General features: G+C 39.2%; 3 protein-coding genes across 6 annotated transcripts; 1 reads left to right on the top strand and 2 right to left on the bottom strand.

The window, feature by feature from the left end:
* Positions 1 to 1,202: 1,202 nt before the first annotated feature.
* Positions 1,203 to 3,211, top strand: prss1 (serine protease 1). 2 transcript variants are annotated; one of them, XM_057339396.1, is made up of 5 exons: positions 1,203 to 1,487; positions 1,705 to 1,864; positions 2,199 to 2,456; positions 2,526 to 2,691; positions 2,950 to 3,170. In XM_057339396.1, the coding sequence occupies exons 1-5, from the start codon at positions 1,448 to 1,450 to the stop codon at positions 3,097 to 3,099; spliced, it is 774 nt and encodes a 257-aa protein (XP_057195379.1). In that variant the 5' UTR covers positions 1,203 to 1,447; the 3' UTR covers positions 3,100 to 3,170. The 2 variants fall into 2 exon arrangements, with proteins under 2 accessions (XP_057195379.1, XP_057195378.1); XM_057339395.1 differs by having other exon boundaries at positions 1,209 to 1,487; positions 2,199 to 2,452; positions 2,555 to 2,691; positions 2,950 to 3,211.
* A 149-nt stretch (positions 3,212 to 3,360) lies between these two features.
* On the bottom strand, positions 3,361 to 8,213 carry si:dkeyp-84f3.9 (zinc finger protein 41). 3 transcript variants are annotated; one of them, XM_057339390.1, is made up of 2 exons: positions 8,192 to 8,213; positions 3,361 to 6,696 (listed from the first exon to the last, which is right to left on the bottom strand). In XM_057339390.1, the coding sequence occupies exon 2, from the start codon at positions 6,642 to 6,644 to the stop codon at positions 3,600 to 3,602; it is 3,045 nt and encodes a 1,014-aa protein (XP_057195373.1). In that variant the 5' UTR covers positions 6,645 to 6,696; positions 8,192 to 8,213; the 3' UTR covers positions 3,361 to 3,599. The 3 variants fall into 3 exon arrangements, with proteins under 3 accessions (XP_057195373.1, XP_057195374.1, XP_057195372.1); XM_057339391.1 differs by lacking the exon at positions 8,192 to 8,213 and adding an exon at positions 7,499 to 8,006; XM_057339389.1 differs by lacking the exon at positions 8,192 to 8,213 and adding an exon at positions 8,022 to 8,179 and having other exon boundaries at positions 3,362 to 6,696.
* An 809-nt stretch (positions 8,214 to 9,022) lies between these two features.
* On the bottom strand, positions 9,023 to 16,325 carry im:7147486 (uncharacterized). Its single transcript, XM_057339937.1, has 2 exons — positions 16,198 to 16,325; positions 9,023 to 13,647 (listed from the first exon to the last, which is right to left on the bottom strand). The coding sequence occupies exon 2, from the start codon at positions 13,624 to 13,626 to the stop codon at positions 9,544 to 9,546; it is 4,083 nt and encodes a 1,360-aa protein (XP_057195920.1). The 5' UTR covers positions 13,627 to 13,647; positions 16,198 to 16,325; the 3' UTR covers positions 9,023 to 9,543.
* Between the last annotated feature and the right edge of the window lie 482 nt (positions 16,326 to 16,807).

The following is a 16,807-nucleotide window of genomic DNA, read 5'->3' as shown; positions in this document are numbered from 1 at the left end:
AATGATTGAATTACTTTTTTAGAAGATACATCTTTAAAAACATGGTCTTTATTCAAATTCAGTTGCATGCTCAGTATATCCCCATATGGTCCAATTTACACCCTGACTCGGATCAACTTAACCCTATCATGGGGCAAACTGAGCCACGGGAGCACTTTTTATAAGAAGCCATATTTTTAAAACCATATGTCATAGATGTGTTCTAATAATTTAGATTGATAGGAGACATCCTGAAATTAGATTAAATAATTTGATTGCACTTATGCCTCATTTTGTTTCATCTTGAGGACCACATTAGTAAAAAGATGGTTTATCTTATCCCACTCTCCCTACTGTTATGGCCAATTAAAAAATATTTTGTGCTATTGAGCAGGCGCTGATATAAACAGCTGAACATGAATATGGTAGTCATAACGAAACATGTCAGATAAATAGATTATCATGAACTTTTTGTCTAATTTTAAAGAGTTCTAAAAACGTTGTTTTAGTCAACTAATATTGTAAAGAGTCAAAACAGTTGCCAAAAACACAGTTCTATAAGTTGTTTAATTTAAATAGAGAATTGCAATGGTTTTTAAACCTTGGATGACCTTCCTGTGCCACCTGCATTTTCCCACAAGAGCTAATGAATAATCTGTAGCCTAGTTTAATTCTAAAATTACCAATGGAGTAAACATCATCCTTACCTCAACCACAAGTGTCAACCACAAAGGAGATAACTTTTTCCATTTCCATACCTTTATATGTAAAATGTTTTATTGTTGTAAATTCAAATGATTGTTTTCAATGAAACAGTATTTACAAGAATCATGAATTTGAAAAGCTGTTTAGTTGTTCACTGTTGATTTGTTTAAAATATTTCCCATGTCATGCTTTATGTTTATTAAAATTTAATTATAGTTCAACATTTCAAACAAAATTGCCATAAGAAAGAATTAAAAGATTAATTAAGGCGGACATATTTCATTCATAATCAATGGAAAATAGCATACATAAGTTAGTTTAAGAATAAAGGTTTCCATTGTTTCAATGTGTAAAATGCTTTCTTTAAAGATCACATTTGTAATATTGACTAATTATTCTATAATGTTTATAAATAAGATCATAATATTTATCACATGACAAACATTGTTTGCAACCAAGAAATCGTCAGCTTTTCAATAATCATTACAAATAATTCCAATAAATCAAAAAGGGAAACATCCTTTAATAGATTATATACAATTATTGTTTTATTCTGGTGAAATATTTTTTTCATCCAATTTTATGTTAAAATATGTGAGAGAATCTTTTGTATGTCAAACCAAATGCTGGATTCACACACTGGTTTATACTTATGTAATCCACATATATATATCCTTGAAATTTATCTCAGCAGTGGAGTAAACACAGTATATAAGGAGGGACCTACAACATTTTGAGCACATCACTGTCAGGTAGCATAAGGATGAAGGCTATCATTCTTTTGGCTCTCTTTGCTGCGGCCTGTAAGTAAAATTGAGCAGGGAAGATTTAGACTTTCTCATTTTTACAGACTGGTAGTTTTATTTGTATAAATGACAGAATAAGTTATTTGACATAGTTTGTGGTTATGTGAATGTTTATTTATAATTAATACAACGACTTAATTTTGTATGCTTTGTATTTAATCTTTAAACACACCCATTAATGCATAATGTATAACAAGACCTACTATTTTCTTAGATGCCGCTCCTCTGAATGAGGATGATAAAATTGTCGGGGGCTTTGAGTGCACTAAGAATGGTGTTCCATATCAGGTTTCTCTGAACAGTGGCTACCACTTTTGTGGTGGTTCTCTGATCAGCAACCTCTGGGTCGTGTCTGCTGCTCACTGTTACAAGTCGTGAGTAAAATTCTTTATTCTTAAAGAAGTGCATACGATTTATGGGGGAGACTGGGGCTAGTTATCAAATGGAGAAGTTGCCACAAGGTATATCTCAGTAACTGAGGAATTTAAGTGCAATCGCACAAATATTTTCTCTAGTAGTTTTATATCAAACATGTATTGTTGACAAATCAAAAATGTAGCATTTTTTAAACAATGTGATATGAAGGTTTAACATTCATAATGATAAATCGTTTGTTTGTGACTAGAATATAGTACTTTTTAAGACTCAATAAAAATAAATTATTGTCTTCTGCCTAACAAATGTTCACACCTGTCTCTGTGTGCCTAGTCGTATCGAGGTGCGTCTGGGTGAGCATAACATTGATGCCAATGAGGGCACCGAGCAGTTCATTAACTCTGTGAAGGTCATTAGACACCCCAGCTACAACAGCAATAATCTGGACAGCGACATCATGCTGATTAAACTCAGCAAAGTCGCCACCCTGAACCAATACGTTAAGACCGTTGCTCTGCCTTCAAGCTGTGCTTCCGCTGGTTCCCAATGCCTGATCTCTGGATGGGGAAACACTAGCGCAACCGGAAGCAAGTGACATTAAACTCGTGTGGAATGAGTCAAGTTAACAAATATGATATAAATCATTAGGCCATATTAAAGTAAACTTACAAAAAGTGTTTTCTCCTCAGGTAACTACCCCAGCCGTCTGATGTGCCTGCAGGCTCCTATCTTGAGCGACAGCACCTGCAAAAGCGCCTACCCAGGTGAGATCACCTCCAACATGTTCTGTGCTGGCTTCATGGAGGGAGGCAAGGACTCCTGCCAGGTGAGATTCGTGTTATACATTTTGACAACATAGTAATGTATAATATAAAAAAATATTCTAAGGGACCCACAGAACGGCACATTTTGTATGTCTTATTTGACAAACCTAGTTCAAATTATGGAGCTCTGTGCTAACAAACTGGTGATTTGAATTTGCTGTGGGGGAAAAAGTGCAGTTCTTAATACCCAAACCTAAAACTGCAAATGTTGCAATTATTGTAACAATCACTGGCTTATGAAACCTTGGCTATTTTTACAGGGTGACTCTGGTGGCCCAGTTGTGTGCAGCGGTCAGCTGCAGGGTATCGTGTCCTGGGGTTATGGTTGTGCCCAGAGAAACAGACCTGGTGTTTACACCAAGGTTTGCAACTTCAGAACCTGGATCACAAACACCATGAACTCCAATTAGGCTTGCATCCATTTGATGAGAAATAAATGACTTATTGCAAACCTTAATGGTTTCTCTTTGTGTTATTTAATTTATTATAATTTTATGAATTATATTGGAACTTGGGTGCATTTTATCTTTGTTTGTAGGGTCTGGCAATGTTGTGTTCGCATAAAAAAGCTAAATGACAGGATGTGTTCAAAACTCATTGCTTTTGTTGCATTTGACAGAAACTTACAGAGAAGTTTCTGGAATATTAAAAAATAATGGAATTTTGATCAATTTTGAACATCAGTCAAGACTTTAATTTCTTAATAGCAACATCTTCAGATAAGTCAATTACAAAACAAAGCCTAGTCCAAATGTTTTAAGATCTATCTTAAAGATGGTTTGTTTATAAAGAACATCAGCAATGTTTACATCACATGACTACCACATTTTTCAAATGATGAAATATGGGACTTCCATATACAAAACCTACAATTAACAAAAAATGAACAATATACAACTATTTATTAACACTATACCAATATATCTCCTCTGGCATGTTCCAAATAATGACTATGCAATGCCAGAATGTCAGTAAAACAAGCACTGCATTCTGTGCAAACTAAGTCAACGGTTGTCTCTGTCTTTATTCCAGATGGTGGTTGCCTTGAACCATTTAATTTTTGAACTGATAAAGATTTGTCATTAGCATGTACTGGCATTTCATCCATTTCCATGTCATCAGCCGGATAATCAGGAATGGAATGGGCATTTGATGGCAAACGAGGTAATGTTGTAGTGCGACTCCGAGTATCTGCGTTTATTCTTCGCTGTAGCTGGAAACCAAGGTGCGATGAATTTTGTGATATTCCTGCACGTACGTCTGCTGTCTGATCAGCATATTGGCCGGACGAATAGTCACGGTTGTGACGGCTGTAGAGAGATAGATTTGACTGCATGTAAGAATGATCATCTTTTGCATCTCGCTGCTTCCACAGACTCTTGCCTTGCCTTGCTTCTTTATTATCAGAGGTGTGGCTGAACTGATGTTGGAAAAGAGAGTCCAGGTTCTCAAAACTGGCACTGCATGTAGCACATTCGTAGGGACGCACACTGGGCTGCATATCCACATTGAAATGCGTCTCCATTTGGCTGTTTGTATAGTGAACAACGTTGTGTCGCTTAAGCATGTCCGCACTTGCAAAACCTTTTCCACAAATATCACAAATGTAAGGCATACTCGACCGATGCCACTCCTGCTGGTGATTTCTCAGACGTTGTGCAGTCGGGAAAGTGCGAGGACAGAACGGACAGGCGTGCGCATTAAGCTCGGGGTGTTTTTGCAAATGCTCCTTGTACAAGCCCACAAATCGAAATCCCTGACCGCACTTGGGACAAAAGAAACGCCCTCTTTTCTGTCTATGAAGCCGCTGATGAATCCAAAATTTATTCCAGGTTTTAAAAGTCCTGTTACAGTCAGCACAAGTGAAGCTTTGACCCCGTGCATGGGTAAGCATGTGGGCTCTCAGCCTTCCTACGTGCCCAAACATTCGTCCACACTGCGGACAGAAGTACTTTCTTGGGTCTCCTTTGTGGCCGATGCTGTTGAACTGCGATACAAAATAGCTAAATTTGATTGGCTGACTGGGATAGAGGTTATTCTGCAGGTCACGATCAGATGAAACCATGACCTTAGGAGGGCAAGCCAGTAATGAAGAGTATCTTTTAACCTTTTTTGGTAGGGAAATATCTTTCCAGGTAGTGGTGGGAGATTTTACTGAAAGAAACAGTTTTGGACTTGCACTTCGTGTTGTTTTTGGTGTCTGAGGGTTTTTGGGTTGTAACCTTTGAGATGAATTGGACCTGGAAGCCTTTGTTTTTGGCAGGGAAATATCTTTCCGGGTAGTGGTGGGAGATTTTACTGAAAGAAACAGCTTTGGACTTGCACTTCGTGTTGTTTTTGGCAACTGAGGGGTTTTGGGTTGTAACCTTAGAGATGAATTGGACCTGGAAGCCTTTGTTTTTGTGAGCCGCATGTCAACACAATGCTTGCCGTGTGTGTTCAGCTCAGACTGAAGATTGAACCTCTGACCGCAACGGTCACACCTGTAACGCTGGGTATCCGTATGTCCTTGCAAATGTAATTCATACTCATCTCTTGTGCCAAAGCTATTTTTGCAAAAGTGACACCTGTAGGATACAACACCAGCCAACTCCATTTCTTTAACGGTTGTGTGTTGTTGTTTTTTACCCTCACAGGTGTGTACTTTTAGTGGTCCTATCTGAGAAAATCCCTTATTGCATTTTGAACAAAGGTACGGCTTGATGTGCCAATGCACTTTCTCATGGACGCGGGCAGTACACGCCTGGGTAAAGGATTTGCCGCACACATTGCACGAATACGGTTTTTCTCCACTGTGAATTCGAAGGTGTATTTTAAGGACAGATTTGAAGGAAAAGACCTTGTTGCATATTGGACAAGCGTGGGCTTTCCCTCTGACTTTTCGTCTCGCTTTTCCTCTCCCTCTCCTCCTTTTAAAAGAAACGATTTGATTACTGCAGTCTTTTTCCTCTTTGTCAGTCACACTCGCTTGGGTCGCGTTCTCTGTAGCGGCTCTGCTTTGTTGTCTGTGTTTCCGTCTTTTATTTTTATGGACTCTAGCGTGAGACCGAAGGTTGGAGAGTTGAGCGAAAGCTTTGTCACAGTCCTGGCACACGAAGGGCTTTTCACCCGTGTGGACGCGCCGGTGAATGATATATGCTGAGGAATGAGCGAACTGGCGGCCACAGTCCTCACACTTGATAACCTGTTTTTGTTTACGCGGCCGTCCCCGAGAATGGTTAGTACATGCAGATTTGTGTTGGTTGATTTCCATGGTGCTATCATCTGCACTTCCTTCACTCAAAGATTTCTGGTTGTCCTGCTCTGAAGTAGTCCCTTGTGAGATAGGGGATACATTCTTTGAGGTTGTTTCTTCCATGGAATGGTCTGCATGGGCATTTAAGGGTGTAACATGTGAGGCCCCTTGATTTGCAATGTCAGAAACTTTATCATCTGCAGTATCTTCATGGATTTTTTGGTCAGAATCTTCTTTGCATTGGCTATCAGCAGATGCATTAGGACAGGATATATCACTAGCTAAGTCAACTTCCTTTTCTAAAGTGGTCTTCTGATCTTCCATAGACGTATGGAGTGTTGAAGGCCGGTCTTGGTTATTTTCAGACTCTTTTTCTGGTTTTCTTAACGTTGCCTCATTATCTGTGGCGCTGGAATCACCTTTTGGTTCACTGGGATATTTTTTTATATCCATGTCACCTTCCTTGGCAGTGTTTAACTGTTCTGGAGATTTATTTCCATCTGTTTCACAGGAGACTTTTTCTCTCTCTTCTTTGGAGGGTAAGCACTCAGGTAGAGAATCAATGGCTGCAGGTGAAGGTTTCTCTACTTCCCTGTCCTGGGATCTTAAAGGCAGACCTTTGGAAATTAAATTTCCCATTTCTCTCTTCAATAAAACATGGTCATTGCTTTCTGCCTCTTCTGAGTTAGTTTCTTGGCTCTTAGCATCTCCTTCAAGCATGATGTAGGAATCGTCTGCAGGTGTCTGATTTTTTCCCCCACTCAAGCTGAAACTAAACAAAAAGGTTAAACACTATAAGCAACACAGAAAAATGATAGAAGTGTTAAAACAGTCAAGACAGGTTACATCAGCAGCACCCAAAGTACTTTTAACAAAATAATTGCACCAAGGAATTAAACCAATAACTGCATGTACTAGCTTGTCAATAAATAACTAAATACATTTGCAATGTTTTATTAAAACAGAGCATTTATTGTTTAAAAATGTAATTTCCACTTCCACAAAACAAAATTATAAGGTTTTATCTGCATTCTGAGTGATTTGAGAGATTAAGCTTCAAAGTTTTTGCATTTCATTTGACTTTGTAAATAAAACTACAAAAGGTCCAAAATGTACACAATGTAAAGGAAAAAAACATCACATAATGTAGATAGAACCTTCTCATTTCAAGGCGATACATGGATTCCTCAGATCTAGCGAGTTAAACTGCATGAGATTTTAGTAAACATCCTTTATATTTTCACCCTTATGTGGATTTGTCTGTATGAGTGAAACAAATAAAAAGTAGCCAGAACAGATCTCATCCCCCATTTACTGCCATATTAGGGAAAATAAATAATATGGGAGTCAAAGGGGGATGAGATCTGCTTGGTTACTGACATTCTTACAAATATCTTCCTTTGTGTTCAGCAGGATAAAGAAACGTTTGGAACAATCTGAGGGTGAGTAAATGATGACAGAATTTTCATTTTCTCTTTAACTACAGGTGATAAAGAAAACAGTCAAATCTCTCTTTATTGCCACACTGAAATTTGGCATATATTTCCAGGACTTTAGTTTTCTCATTGAGTTACCGTTAATTGGTATGGGCACCATCACTAGGTGACCATGAAAATTGCGCCAGAAAGTCGTTTTCTAGCGAGCTGCATACATTAAAACGGTTCTTCAAGATATGGTGCATTACGCACAGCTGCAATACAAGCGATTTCCCATTCGATAATGTTCATTTACTGCAGCAAATATACCATTATTAGGAGGACCGACCGACATAAGTCATTAAATCGTGAATACAACAATGGTTGCGTTGTTCGTATAGCCAGCAAAGACTACATTAGACATATTGACACTATACAGTCAATTTTGTATATTGCCTTTTCATCACATTGCGCCACGCGACTATTAAATGTTGCACTGCATAACAGGAATGAACGCATGCATGTTACATTACAGTCAGCTCTGGATCTCCCTCTAAAACCGATGCTGCATGTGCAACGTTTTCTTTTCGCGTTTGATTTATGAAGATAAACTGGCTTTGCTCACTCGTTGAATTTAACTATAACTACACATAAATGTGGCTGGGTTAACTCAACGCCTTACCCGACGCATTACTTGACAAAGCATCACGTCAAAAGCCCAATAGTAATATCAGTCTTTAAAACATCCACGTAGAATATTAATCTTTGTTAGCTCTGTGATACTAAGTGGTCTTTTGCCTCTTGTTGAAAGTACATTGTGAACATGCTATGCAACAACGCGCACACACCAACCTTTATGCTCTTTCTTTCCAGGACCAATAACGTTCCGAAACGCAAATACACGAACGAGCTTCCGTTTCCGTTTTAATAAAAGCCGCTTATCGACGCTAACAGTAGTCGTACAGAACAATAAAACAGCACTTTGCACAAAATAAACGATAATTTTTTTTATTATATTAATGAATTTATATAATTTCCGTTTTACTGCATTTAAAGGGTTGATTTTATTGTACAAATATCACTGACAAAAGCATTTTGTTTTATTCATGTTTAAATGGAAATATAAATTCTAAAACTATTTTGTAAAGATGTCAAATGCAAATAAACCACACTCTTAAATAGGATGCGTTACTTATTTACACTTTGTTTGTGTTAACATCACCTTATGTTATTTTAACATATTTTGTGTTGTGAAATAAGTTAAAGGGAAAACACAGGTTGTGTTAAAAGTAACAATAAATGTGGTCCCAGAAATAACACATTTTGTATAGCCCTTAACTAAACACAAAATGTGTTGTTTTAACAACTGTTTTAAAGTGTGTGATCTTTGACAGAACTTTCAAAATAACATTAACAAATAAGCAAAACTTATTAAAACTTAAGAAAATAGCACACTTGTTATTGATCTTGCTTAATGCTGAATTTACTGTTTTACTTTGAAATCCAGTTTAAGAAACTTGCATTTAATAACAAATTAAAGACTTAACCAAAAAATACCACCATTAGATACAAATGTAACGTCAGCACCTACTCACACTCACACAAAATATTCATATACATTTTTAGAAAGATAATGTTTAAAAGATGTTGAATAATGACAAATAACTTACTAAAAATGTTGTCATTGTCGTTTATTGAAGCAACATACAACATGTTTGAATACATCAAAAACGTATTATTTACAGATCACTGACAACACAGAATGACTCTCTATAAAAGGTTATCTACAGTGCTATTTTACAGTGTATTGAGCAAATATCTCTGTTTGGAGTACTTCAAATAATAAGCAAAGCCACCTAAAATACAACAAAAAGAAGCATGTAATGTAATAACAACAACTCATTAAACTATAACACTACTGAACAGATATGAAACATCGTTGTTCAAACAATTTCAAATTCCTAATTCTTTTTACTACTCTTCTGATTTTTAATAATGTGCCCACAGGAGTTGTCCCTGTATGTTGAAACAATGTACAAATGTAATTAAAGTAATTGCATCCAAAATAGTTTACAGCAATAAAGTGAAGCCAGTAAACCCACCTCCACTTTCATCACCTGATGCATAAACACTTAAAAATCTGCACTAGCTGTACGTATCTACAAGCAAGACTGAATTACACAAACATTTTTTCTGTCCTTAAATCAAGATAGCTGCAAATTTGACACTTGCACTGATTGGGTTGGCTTTGCCGAGTGGTTCCCTAACTCAAGACCTCCAAAGACACGATGGACCATCCTTTTGTGGTTTTGAAGGGCGCTTATATCTGGATAGCTGCTTCCACAAATCTGACACTGAAAGTGATCAGGTGTACGATTTTGCTCAGTTCCCTTTGCCGACTGAAACACGCCACCTAAAATACGATGCACTCTCCTTCTATGATTTTTCAAGGATTTGATGTCAGGATAAGCACGCATACAGATCTGACACTGAAACTGGCCAGAACGGAAGGGGTCTACAACGGTCAGATTGATTGGTTTTGGCTGTTTGGGACGATGAACTTTTCTCACATGGTCCTTCAACGACTGAAGCTTTGGATAATAGCGCAGACAGATGTGACATTGAAAATCAGTGGGTGCATTTTTTTGTGCGCTTTGTGCACCTTCTTTGCACACTTGTTCTTGTTTTACATTCGCTGACACAATTCCAGAGTTTACTTTATGAACATTTCTTTTATGTTCCTCAAGTGCCTGATAGCTCGGACAGTTCTGGCCGCACTGCTCACATGACAAAGTGGGTTGCCTGCTGTGTGAGACCAGGTGTCTCTTCAGCCCGTCAAGACAACTGAACCAACGCACACACACTGGGCAACGAAGAGGTTTGAACGTGGGTTTGCTGGCGTTACTTTGAATCTGCACCGAGGGTTTCTTCTGACCTGCAGCATCACCCCTGCAACTCAACCGTAGGTGTCTTAACAAGGAACGGCGACCTGAGAAAGTCTTTTTGCATCTATAGCATGTCACCGTTTCTGGATATGGACTGTGGTTGAAATTCTGTGGCGGCAGGAGTGCAGATGGCTGTGCTTTTAGGTTCATCTCTGATGTCTGAAACCCTGGAGGTTGTTGCGGCCCTGATGGAATATGTGATTGTAGCACTTGGGAAAATGGCCGAGGTTGCTGCCGAGTTGGAACATGTAATTGTGTCATCTGGGGAAATGGACGAGGGTGCATCTGTGGCCCTCTCTGCTCAACCGCTTGGTTTTGAGATTGCCTGTGGACTTGTTGATGTGCTTCAAAATCCATCCAGGACTGCAAGTTCTCCCCACAGTGTGGACAAATGTAGGACTCCTGTGCATGAAGTTGCAGATGTTCAAAGAGAAGTCTAGGACACGTGAAAGAGGCTCCACATTCGCAAGTCACTCTTCTTGGGAGCACTGGTGGCAGCGACATAATTCCCCAGTTGCTGCTGCTACTTCGACTGCTCTCCGGTCTGACTGATGGGGTTTCTGTAGACGGTGACAACACAAATAAGTTTTCCTGAGCTGGTTGAGTTTTGTTCTCCACGATGCTGGGAACGATTGGAGGATTGGGGATTGTTCCACTGCATCGTTTTCTGTGCATATTCATGTTGTCTTTGCGGCTGAAGAACTTGCCACACTGAGGACATGGAAACTTTTTAAGCGGTCCGGGGACACCGGATGATGTTTTTTCGAAACGTTTTTGCTGTTTTAACTTCCTCGCCCCGCAAATGCTCAAGTGCTGCATCAGAGTGAACCGCCGGGAGTAGGATCTCTGGCATCCGGCGCAAACAAACCGTTTTATACCTTCATCACTCACATGCACATTAAAGCCATTGCTAGGTAATAGTGAGTCCATTTCCAAGTCATCAGGAGATTCCACAATGACAACATCCTCATCTTCATTTGAGTCTTTTTTGGCCACGTCTGCAAAATTGTCCTCATTATCCATGTCCTCTTGATCTCCATCTATTAATACATCAATTTCAGCATCGTCCAATGGCATAGTCCACTGCTTTTCTTCAAATTGATCTTGGTCCTCTGCTTCGGTTTCAACCACGTTGGCTGGTAACTCAACATTTTGCTCAGTTTTTGTTGACTCAGTTGGTTTGGAGTTAGACACAAAGGATGGTGAAGGTAACTGATTGACTGGCTTGTGAGATGGAGGCGGTATCTTCAACACGGTCTGATTTTTCCCCTCTATAGAAAATTCTGTGTTCTGCTCCTCAGTTTTTATAGTCTCTGTGCCAACTCCAACATTGACATGTTTTGAAATTTCATTTACTTTTGAGTCTTGCACCTCTCTACTGGAATCATTTTTTGAGTGGAGTTTGTTGGAGTTTGGAGGGAAATTGCTGGAGTTTGGAGCAGGTTTGCTGGAGCTTGAAGGGGGTTCGCTGGAGTTTGAAGGGGGGTTGCCATTGTCCTGGTTGCCTGCAGTTGCAGAGCTTGTCAGAATAGGCGTACATTTACCTTTTAAGGTATGTCTTTTGAGGTTGCGCTTCCAGATGTAAGCACGCTTACATATAGAACACTGAAACCGTCTTTGTTTCTGTGCTGTTGTAGGGCTAGGGCTAGGCAATGTTGGAGACTTGTTTTCCACAACAGGAGGACGTTGACTGTTTCCAGCAAATGTGCTGAAGCACATGTGATTCTCGGCAGCACAGATCACAAATTGTTGGCAACGGAAACAAAATTTAACTCTTTCTTTCTTATGCTGTGCATGATGCATTATCAAGTTGTCTGTGTTCTGGAAAACCCTACGACAGATTCCACACTTGTGTCTGCCTTCAACTTTATCCTTCCCAAAAAGCTTTTGGCGAGTCTCAAGCATCACCACAGGGTAGAGAGTTTGTATCACCGATATAATCTTCCGCTTTTTCTTCTTCTTCTTACCAGTTTTCACATTTAGAACAGCGCTTGGGAAGGAAAGCACCTTTTCAGGACATTTTGTATTGGACTCTTTTTTCTGTGGCTCAGACTTTGGCATTGTTATGGCAGGTGCAAACTGCATTGGTGCCCTTGGCGCAACTTTTCTGGGGGGCTGGTTCCTCTTGGTTGGTATTGGATTTATATGGCCTGGCTGTCTATGACTCATATAGGCAGATGCCAGAATCTTTAGGATTGATTTTTTATCACAACCAGTTGATTCTTTGTGTGACCTTGCAGATTCTTCACTGGCATGCTCAGGATGGTTTGATGTGCTAGAGGGTTCTAATGTATCGCTGTTATTCTCAAGGACGGGCTCCTTCTCTTCAGTCACATGGTGGGGTAGGAGAGACTCATGTGGCTCTAAGACATCATCTTGCTCATTTACAATATCTTTTTCTGCAGTAATTGATATGTCTGTAGTGGATGCCATGTCCTTGATTTCAGCTTCAGAAGCAGAAGATGAGCTTTTTACATTTTCTTGCATTGGAACTGATGTGTCTGAAGCGGATGCCATCTCGATGTCAGCTTCAGAAGCAGATGATGAGCTTTTTACATTTTCTTTCATTGGAATTGAAATCTCTGTAGTGGATGCCATTTCGATGTCTGCTTCAGAAGCAGAAGATGAGCTTTTTACATTTTCTTTCGTTGGAATTGAAATCTCTGTAGTGGATGCCATCTCGATGTCTGCTTCAGAAGCAGAAGAGGAGCTTTTTACATTTTCTTTCGTTGGAATTGAAATCTCTGTAGTGGATGCCATCTCGATGTCTGCTTCAGAAGCAGATGCGCTTTTTACATTTTCTTCCACCGTAGATGTGTCTGTAGTAGAAGCCATTGCCTTGATGTCAGCTTCAGAAGCAGAAGATGCACTTTTTACAATGGGTTCTTCATTAGAATGGCATGGTGAACGATTAGGAGAAGCCTGGTCAGAGACCGGGTGGCTGGAGTCTGTTTTGTTGTCTAGCTCCATTTCCAAGTGATGAGGATTAATATCCAAACTTAAGCTGACCTGTTCATTAGGCTTGTGTAACATTTTGTGTTCTTCAAGAGCAGATAAAGCATCAAACTCCTCACCACAGTCACACACATGCATCTTTTGAGCAGCTGGGGTGGGCAGCGCCAAGCAATTGTGTTTCTCGAGGAGATCCGCACTTGAAAATAAGGTTCCACAGGTGACACAAGTTGGTAGCGTTGACTCTGGCTGGCAAGAGATTTCATCAGCATGAGAGGCCTGGTGTACCAACAGTGATGCCAAACTCTGAAAAGTAGCTGAGCATGCAACACAGCTGTACGTTTTGGAGGTAGGAGTCCCAGGAGATCTTGTTTCTTGAAGTCCAAGCATTTCTCTATTATTGTGTACTTCCTATAAGAAAAAATCAAATTGACTTTATTAGTGGCACAGCACACAACAAGCCATACTAAAATCAGGCATGACTAATAAAACATTTAGCCTAATAGTATTTTCTGGAATTACTGGAACATTATTAATGTTAATGTTAGCTTTACTGTGGCTCAGTGGTTAGAGCGTGTCGCTAGCAACGCCAAGGTGATGGGTTCGATTCCAGGGGATTGCACATAGTCAGAAACAAATGTATAGTACAATGCAATGCAAGTCGCGTCGGATAAAATCATCTGCCAAATGCATAAATGTAAATCTGTCAAATTAATTTACATATGAGAAGTGTAAACAGACTGAAATATTTTTATTGAAAAAAGTGTGCGTTCTGTGTCTTTTCTTACGTTAGGAAATGCATATTGTGAGTTAAATCCCTGAAAGCAAAGCATACATACATCTATATTGTTGATTGTTTGCTCATCTGCAATACGTCACTGAGATAACTAGAAGATCTTTGTAAGATGTTTATGATTTAGGATGCATGTAAAACTGTCTTTTCTAAGACGTTTATCAGATTTGTACACAGCAGATGTTTTCCAGATCTCCAGATCCTTAGCGGACAGACGTACCGCAGAACAGATACAATAGAAACATCTAAAGGTAACATGTTTGAGGGGGCGATCACATAGAACACGCTTTTCATGTTCGAAAACGCAAGGCACGCCGCACTGCTCTTTTGGTTGACTCTTTGAAAAGAGCAGCGCGCAGCGTTTTTTATGTTGCTAGGTAACCACTGAAACAGCGGTCCTGTCAGTCAAGGATTATAGCGTGAGCGCTCTAGTTGCTGTTAACTGTCATATTATCAAAAACTTCAAAAAGGTACAAGCAGAGGGCGCTTGCTCTGACGTTGCTCGGTTAACCCGCGTCAGCCAACACAAGTTTCTACTTCATCATTGCAGTTTCCGGACGATTCAAGCAACTGTAAAGTTCTGTCACCACATCGGAAGGTCCGCCTCTCCTTTCATTCGATTGAACAATAGGAAAAAAGTCGCATGACGTCAAGCGCATTTCTGGTCAGAGTTTAGTTATTTTCAAGCTCCACCAAAAACGCAATGCACAGCAGGCGGCAAAAATGCAAGGCGCTCCCTGCCAACTGAAACAATTCAAAAGACGCATTCTGTCTGATAGACCCCTCAGCCAACACAAGTTTCTCCATCATCATTGCAGTCTCTGGACGTTTCAAGCAACTGTAAAGTTCCGTCACCACATCGGAAGGACCGCCTCTCCTTTCATTCGATTGGACAATAGGAAAAAAGGAGCATGACGTCAAGTGCTTTTCTGCTCATTTTTCTACATTTCTGCGCATTTCCCAACAACATGTCTTTAAGCGTTTAAGTTCGCCCAAAAATTACAATTATGTCATCATTCACTCACCAACAAGTTGTTCCAAAGCTGTATAAATTACTTTGTTCTGCTGAACACAAATGAAGACATTTGGAAGAATGTCAGTAATGTTCAGTTCTGGGACATCATTGACTACCATAGTTAGATCAATTAAAATGGTAGTAAAAGGTGCCCCAAAATTGTTTGCTTTCCTAAATTCTTCAAAACATCTCATTTTGTGTTAAACGGAACAACAAATATGAGATTTTTTTTCTACTATGGTAGCGAGTAATGTAGCAGAACTGAAAACTGCTAACACTCCTTTGAATATCTTTCTTTGTGTTCAACAGAACAAAGAAATTTATACGAGTTTTGAACAACTTCAGGGTGAGTAAATGTTGACAGATTGTTCATTTTTGGGTGAACTGTCCCTTTAAATGTATCCATTCAACATGTCATGCATTTATTTTTTAAGAAACATTTATACATACCTAATAAATACACGGTCACGCGGTATTTTAAACACGTATTTTTTAGAAAACGATAACTAGGGCAAATGTTAAATACAAACGTCCAAAAACAACGCATCTCTCGCGTATTTAAATGATTCATAGTGCAACTATGAACAACGTGCTTACGTTTTTATGCTACTCGTTAACAAATTCATACGTTTTAAGTGTAAAAGTAACCACGTAGGATGATTGTGAAGAACAGACATGCCTTGATTTAGGTAACGTTAGGCCCGAGCACTTCCCGCGGTACCGCTTTCTTAATCATGTCCTTAAACAATGCTTCCTAACAACAACTAAAATTCAGTGCAAGAACGTTACGCAAACCCGTCATCTTGAATCGAGAAAACTTGAATCATTAGCAACACAGCGTTATAAGGTCACAACATCAAGCAAACGTCAAGCATTGCAACGAATGCTTGCCATTTACCGTGCTTTTCAGACTAGACATGTATACACGTTAATTAACGTGCAACATGAACGCGAGGGGGGAAAGTATCTTTGAGATGCTTTGTAAACACATCTACAGGAACATAAGGAGCATGCGGCACATGTCACTCGTGTCCTGCAGAGCTCAATACAATTGCATTACCTTTACATATAAACATACTGCACCTAACGACTGTTTGTACTAACAAAAACGAATCCAAATCATCGCTATAAAACATCATTGCCAAGCACTCACCTTGAATTAATTCATTTCGCAAACCAGAATGAATTTACTGCAGAAAGGATTTATCCAGATATGGAAAAACACCATCTTTATGCTACGTTCCGTATAGTTGTCATTTTCACAGTGCACGATAGAGGGCAGTATGTCTCATCACTCGCTCATTCCCTCCCATTCTCAACTGTAATAAAGGTATAATTCAACTAACGCCACCAACTGGTGTGAGGGACCTATTGTTTTCCCTCCAGAAATATTCAGTATATTCATCAAATTATGAAACGTTTTAACCAGTTGCTCATTTTTAAAAGCCCAGCTATTGAAACCACATTTAGGGTGTAGTGGTATCTTAAATGTATTTTGCTATTAGTAAAGAATAGACTTTGAGACCACATTTAGGGTGTAGTGGTATCTTAAATGTATTTTGCTATTAGTAAAGAATAGACTTTGAGAGTCAGTCGGTTTTCCAGCCAAAAAACACATTTCACTAGTGAGTGCTTCCTATAACATCATTTTTCTTCTTATAAGATATGAATAGTTAAGTTTTATGATTTGTCTGAATTATGGGCCATAGTCACAAGAATAAATGTTTTGTATATATATATATATATATATGTGTGTGTACTTT

Source organism: Triplophysa rosa, linkage group LG8 (genome assembly GCF_024868665.1).
Source record: "Triplophysa rosa linkage group LG8, Trosa_1v2, whole genome shotgun sequence".
NCBI classification, from domain to species: domain Eukaryota; kingdom Metazoa; phylum Chordata; class Actinopteri; order Cypriniformes; family Nemacheilidae; genus Triplophysa; species Triplophysa rosa.
The sequence above is the reverse complement of the archived record's forward strand: the minus strand, read 5'-3'. Positions and strand labels throughout refer to the sequence as shown.

Bases quoted from the DNA above. Each gene is read 5' to 3' on its own strand.
- prss1 (XM_057339396.1), top strand. From the start codon at position 1,448: ATGAAGGCTATCATTCTTTTGGCTCTCTTTGCTGCGGCCT. The intron at 1,865-2,198 runs GTGAGTAAAATT...CTGTGTGCCTAG, and splicing joins GCTGCTCACTGTTACAAGTC to TCGTATCGAGGTGCGTCTGG. The intron at 2,692-2,949 runs GTGAGATTCGTG...CTATTTTTACAG, and splicing joins GAGGCAAGGACTCCTGCCAG to GGTGACTCTGGTGGCCCAGT.
- si:dkeyp-84f3.9 (XM_057339390.1), bottom strand. From the start codon at position 6,644: ATGCTTGAAGGAGATGCTAAGAGCCAAGAAACTAACTCAGAAGAGGCA.
- im:7147486 (XM_057339937.1), bottom strand. From the start codon at position 13,626: ATGCTTGGACTTCAAGAAACAAGATCTCCTGGGACTCCTACCTCCAAA.